This window comes from Strigops habroptila, chromosome 13, assembly GCF_004027225.2.
Source record: "Strigops habroptila isolate Jane chromosome 13, bStrHab1.2.pri, whole genome shotgun sequence".
Lineage (NCBI taxonomy): Eukaryota > Metazoa > Chordata > Aves > Psittaciformes > Psittacidae > Strigops > Strigops habroptila.
In genome coordinates, this window is record NC_044289.2 from 6,180,310 (window position 1) to 6,186,069 (window position 5,760).

Sequence of the window (5,760 nt, forward strand, 5' to 3'; positions counted from 1 at the left end):
ATTGTTCATAAGCTTTTGATAAAAATGAAGGCTGTATGACCAAAAAAAATCAGGAAGGTCAGCCTTTTTAACAGCATTCTTCTTAAATGGAGGAATCACCACAGCAAATCACTTAAGCGTGTACCAGAAACTTCCAGAGGGAAAAAGATCAAATCCTTCCCCTTTGTACCAGCTTTTTCTATCCCTGTCCTAACATTCAGATAAACACTGGCAAGTCCATACTTCGGAATAAGACACAGGAGATTCATATCATGTTTGGTAGGTGTTAAGAAGAGAGAAATCGATAATGAGCAAGTTGCTTGCTTTCTGCACTCCATACAGCTCCCAAAACCTGGCTATTGAATGCTTCTGTCTGCAGAGGCTCATGTGCTTCAGAAGACAATCCCCCCCTCCGCTTCTTCCTATGCTCCAGCTGCCCCCACCCAACTTCCAGCTGTTTTACAGTAACATATTGAAATATATTGTAAAGAACTTTTGTGTTTTACTTGATCTACTTTACCTGAATCACTGTTTTCCACAAGAACAGGAATTCTGAGAGCTAATCTTTTACAAGGGGGAGTTCTTTGCTCTATTACCTGTAGGCACATTTTTTACTATAGAAGCCACACATTGAATTCAAATCCTTGTTGAGTAAGAACTATAGATGCCATGACTATTTTAAGCATATGAGATCCTACATTATGATCCTAAATATCTTTTGCATGCTTAATTCCTGTCACTTGACAATACTGCAGGTTCCCAAACTTGTTCTACTGTCAATTCTGGACAGAATGCAGGTGGTAGCCCGTGTTGGAGCTTCCTAGCATACACTAAGCTTGTCATAGATTCAGAGAGCAGGAATCTTTCAGCATGATAAACAACATGAAATACCTGAGTCCAAGACTCTGAACTTCAGTTTATCTTGGATCTTAAGTACCACCAGGGCACAGATTTTAATGAGATCCGTGACACTTCTGTAGTTACTATAACTCTTTGGATGTTTCAGTGATATAGGAGGACAAAACAGCTATTGACATTTTTAAAAAGGAAAGGGAGCAATTACACAATGCTTTCAGATACTAAGAGGTAACCTTCTTTCCATCCTCAAGCTCAGATGATTTGCCAAATAGTATCTCAATCTCCAAAGCTCATTATTCTTTTAAGAGGCCAAATAAAAGGTTGCAGCATCCCTAAAAAGAGCCTAACTGCAATACATTTAAACACAGTTAATTAGATGATGTATTTTAACAGAGAGTAACAAGAAATAAAGTGATAGCAGCATCTGTTGTAAACTACAAAGACTTCCACTTCCATAAGACTGCTACAAATTAAGCATCAATTCTGAATTCTCTAGCCAATAAGTAAACAATTCCCTAAATCATAGATTCTCTCTGAAAATTTATCTTACTTGGTTCTATAAACCAAAACATTCCTGTACAGTCAATTTGAACTGAACAGCTGTGTTGCTCTAATTCACATCACAACTAAACATCCCAAATGGCAGCCGACAATAGAGGTTGAATGCTTCTTGAAATTCTTTGACAAATGGAAGCTTTCATTGTGACAGATGTCAATTAAAAAAAACCCCAAGAAAAACAGCTCAAGGACAAACCACTGTTGGGTCAACAAAACCCTCCAAATTAGAGCTATCCTTAATCACTTGTAGTAAGAAAACAGGCATTATGTCTACTAAATTTCCAAGCTGCTTCTACCAGCTAAGTAAGCACTATAACTATGTGAACAAGATGCACCTGAAGTAGTTTTATACCCATTCATAATTCCTTTCGATGCTATAATGAAAGACTAGATATTCTGCAGTGCCTACAGATATATGCTGGGGCAGGCAAAGCAGAATGTGTCCTCAGCATCCTGAGATGACAAAAGTTGCAGAATTCTGACAGGATTTCTACAGCTGCCCATATTTGAACCTGAATGATGAGCATTCATGATAACAAAGTGCGATTGCCCAGATAATTCTAACAGGAATAGAAACAGGACAGGAAACAAGATTGTATCTCATGAACTCAAAAACACAGGAGTAAACATAGAAATGTTCTCAGCTTTAGTTTTAGGATGATCAAAACTCCTCCAATCCTTACTTTGTTCTTCCTACCTCCTAAAATAAAAACAAGGTCTAGAAAGTCTCAAAATTAATTTGCTTAGAATTTTGGGACGGCATCCCTGCTATTTAGACAAATTTTGGTTCATTTATACTACTACAGCAAGCTACCAAGATATCAAATCCTCAGACCAATGAATGATTGTGTTAAGACAGCTAAAAGAGAGACTTTTAGTCTGTCACTTCAAGCAAGTATACTAATCCCAGTACTGTCACTAAACTCATGAAGACAAATTCTCTTCTGCACATTAGTACAATGGCTAGCATCTTCTAACAGCACCTTAAGTTACTACATAGCATCTGTTACAGACATTCCTGGGGGAAGACATGTGCCTGTGATCTCTTTTTGTTCCTGTCTCCAAACAGATTGGTGCTACACTGGAGGGAGGAGGGGAAAAAAAAAGAAAAAAGAAAGGAGAAATCAGCTAACACAGCACACAGTCAGAAAGCTACGAGATTGAAATAAACTGACTTTGGAGGGAAGACAGCAAGATTTGATGAAATTCATTCTAAAGCTACCTTTGTTAACAGGAAAATTTATTAAAAAAGCATATTTCCTGCAGAGTACCTTGCAGTGCACTACCAGTATTTACATGCAAAAACAAAAGAGGGGGGAAAAAAAAAGTGGGGGGCACAAGGGGGAATGGAGAGAGAGAGAGAGATCTTCAGAACCATATTTGGGTTTGGGTTGGGTTTTTCTTTCAGAAGGACAGGATGAGACACAGCTGACTTTTATCAGCAGCATCTTTCTTGGTCAAAGCAGTAGTACAGCCTGTGCACCACCTGAGACAGGAAGTTGCACTGACATCCCCCCCACACTTCTCAGCATCAAATGAAGTCATGTCCTCCTGTAAAGTAAGGAATTGCTACCGAAAAAAGCAGCCCATAAGACACTTGCAAAGCAAAAAAGACAGCAAAGGAAACAAAAAGATCCAACCACCCCAAGAATTCCTCGTATTCAGTCTTCCTTCTATGCATTTGAAGATTTGAGCTCAGCAATGTTGTTATTTTGAGGCTCAACTTTTAACCATCCTTACCCCTGACACCAACTGCACTAACAATTTCATCAGTTACTTATGCCTGTGTATCACGTATAGACATGTAAAATCACAAGTAATTCATTAAGAGAACTACAGCCTGAATTAGTATGTTAACTACCTTCAAAACAGACTTGTCCTTGTACATAACTCTTAAAAGAAACCTTAAAAAATAAAATCGTGTAGTCATATAATAGACTTCAAAATTTAAGAGTAGTACACGAGAAAAGCATGTTGTTCCTTTAACAGAAGCATCATAATCCAGGATCTCTAGCAGGATTTTGCTATCTTAGATTAACAACACAAAATGGGTCCAGATCTTACTCATGAAAATGGAGTTACAGGAGTGCCGCATACACTTCTACATTTCCTAAGGTAGTTCATGAGCTAATGAAGGCTGCAGTCGTGTTTTTCACCACATTTAGCTGCCACAATGGAGAATCGAGTGATCTATTCAGGAGGTACAAACGTATATTCATACAATTTGTTTTTAGTCTTGAACAAATCACTTCTACTCAGTTTCTTACCCTATTGTTGGGTTGATGTTGGGATCAAAGCTATCTTCTACAAATCTCCACACAATACTCGACTTGCCCACACCAGTATCCTAAAAAAAGAACAGAAACAGTTGAAAGAGACATTAGTTACTATAACCAGACGTTTCTTTTTGTCCTCAAATCTTGCAGTACATGTACATGAATAATATGTTCCTGCAGAGAACCTCAGAGAAGTTAAATTCCGAAATACTTCAGGTATTAATTTGGTAGAAATGAAAGGTCTCTGATAAGTTAGTTTTCTAAACAATATTGTTAAGATATTTTTATGAAGGACTAGATATCTGCATTTATGCTTATTATCATTTATTCAAACTTTTGTTTTTCCAAAGCTATGCACAAATTACATTTGAACAAGAATAGGGAAAAAAACATCTACCACTTTTAGTAAAATAGACAGCGAGTACAGTATTCCATCTTTTCAAGCCAATGAAGCACATTAAATTATATAAGAGTGACACACACATTTCAACCTCTGACTAATGCCGTCCCACCCTGCTTAATGAAAGACTTGCAATTTCTTCTGTGACACACCTGAAACATGTTTCTAATGGAACTCCACAGAGCTATAAATGGCTCTGTGAGGAAAAGAGGAAATGCAACATGAAAATTTTGGGTCATGTATGTATTTGCACCACTGACTCCATGGTTAAAAAGCATATTTAGGAGTGAAAGAAGTCAACAAACTACTAGCAGTAAGACTGTTCTCAATAGCAGCTGGACATTTTAAGTGGTCATTTAATTAAGACAGGTGAAGACAAACATTTTGCTTTACATCTCAAGAGTCCTTAAAATTTAAAGGGAAAAAAACTCTGAGAAACTGCTTCATTGAAAACAAAGTTTTACATCATTCATGCATTTTCGTGAATCTTCTAAATGCTGCAGTAAATTTGGGTACAGTATGCATGCTTGTGTTTATCTTTCCAAGCTATTTTCCTCTCACAGAAAAGCTTATTATCTCAGAACACTGATGCAGTTCCTGGCTCCAGGAGTTCAATGACCAGTTTTCCTGGGTGCTTATTCTCCTCTTCTCACATGAGGAAAGGTTTCTCAGGTCAGGTGAACGCAAACAGTAGCTAGTAGTTACCTCAAACGCCTTCATAACAAAAAGAGAACAGAAACACACAATTTTTCCCTCTAAAGTGCAATGTGGCCATTTAGAAGCAGAAAAGTCTGCCAGTCATAGTCTGTACAACACAGGATTTAGATACAGGTGGGGACAACTCCACCTCTTCAACGCGAGGCTCTCCAGTGAAGCGCTCAGACCAAACCAAACCAACTACACAGCTTTATAGCCTTGACTTTTTTAGACGTCTACCTCTGTTTGCTTAATGTCTCCTTTTGCCACCACCTGCAACACTTCGGACACTTTCAAAGCCTACATATGTCGTTTAAGAAAAAAAAGTTCAGCCCTTCCCCCCCCCCCCGGAGTTTGATTTCAGGTACTTTTATTTATTTTGTGAGCTCCAAGCCCGAAACAGCTTAGGAGGAAGAGGGAAACACACGCTAAGTATCCCTGCTTCCCCTCTTTTCTTTCATAAAGGAAAAGATCGAATAAAAGCAGCGATATTTGCCCCCGGAGAACGCCTGCCCGGTGCAGGGGAAGGCCCTTCCGGCCGCCCGCTCTCCTCAGCGGGACGCGGCCCCACAGCTCGGGCGCGCCGGCAGCCCCGGCGGGAGCGAGGCCTACCCTTTGCCCAGGGAGAGGACCCCCCCCTCAGAGCCTCTCCAGGCTCACGCAGGGGCTCTCCACCACCGCAGAAAGCTTTCCAGGCCAGCCCCTCAGCAGACTCCCTGCCTGCCACCGCCCCCGGCCCGCGGAGAGCCGGCCGCACAGCACTTACCCCCAGAAGGCAAACTTTCAGCTCCCTCAGAGCCATGGCCGGGCAGGCTGTGCCTTTAACGAGCACCGGAGACACAGCCCAGAGCGATCATAGCCCTTGCCGGGCCGCGCGTACCGCCGAGGCCCGCGGGGGCAGCCCCCCGCCTCCCTCACGCCGTGGTTACCAGCCAACCTTCCTCCGCAGGCTGTGCGGACGCGACGCCATCTTGGGCGGCCCGCCGGCGTCAC

The 5,760-nt window shown here is 41.1% G+C and overlaps 1 protein-coding gene across 2 annotated transcripts in view; it reads right to left on the reverse strand.

Moving 5' to 3' along the window:
• The window catches only part of RAB22A (RAB22A, member RAS oncogene family), a 40,864-nt gene extending 35,248 nt beyond the window's left edge, over window positions 1-5,616 (reverse strand). For both annotated transcript variants that reach the window (XM_030503343.1, XM_030503344.1), the window contains exons 1-2: window positions 5,534-5,616; window positions 3,663-3,742 (exon numbers count right to left, since the gene is read on the reverse strand). In XM_030503343.1, coding sequence (XP_030359203.1) covers window positions 3,663-3,742; window positions 5,534-5,569 — 116 coding nt within the window. In that variant the 5' untranslated portion in view covers window positions 5,570-5,616. The remainder of the gene's footprint in view (window positions 1-3,662; window positions 3,743-5,533) is intronic.
• Window positions 5,617-5,760: the final 144 nt, after the last annotated feature.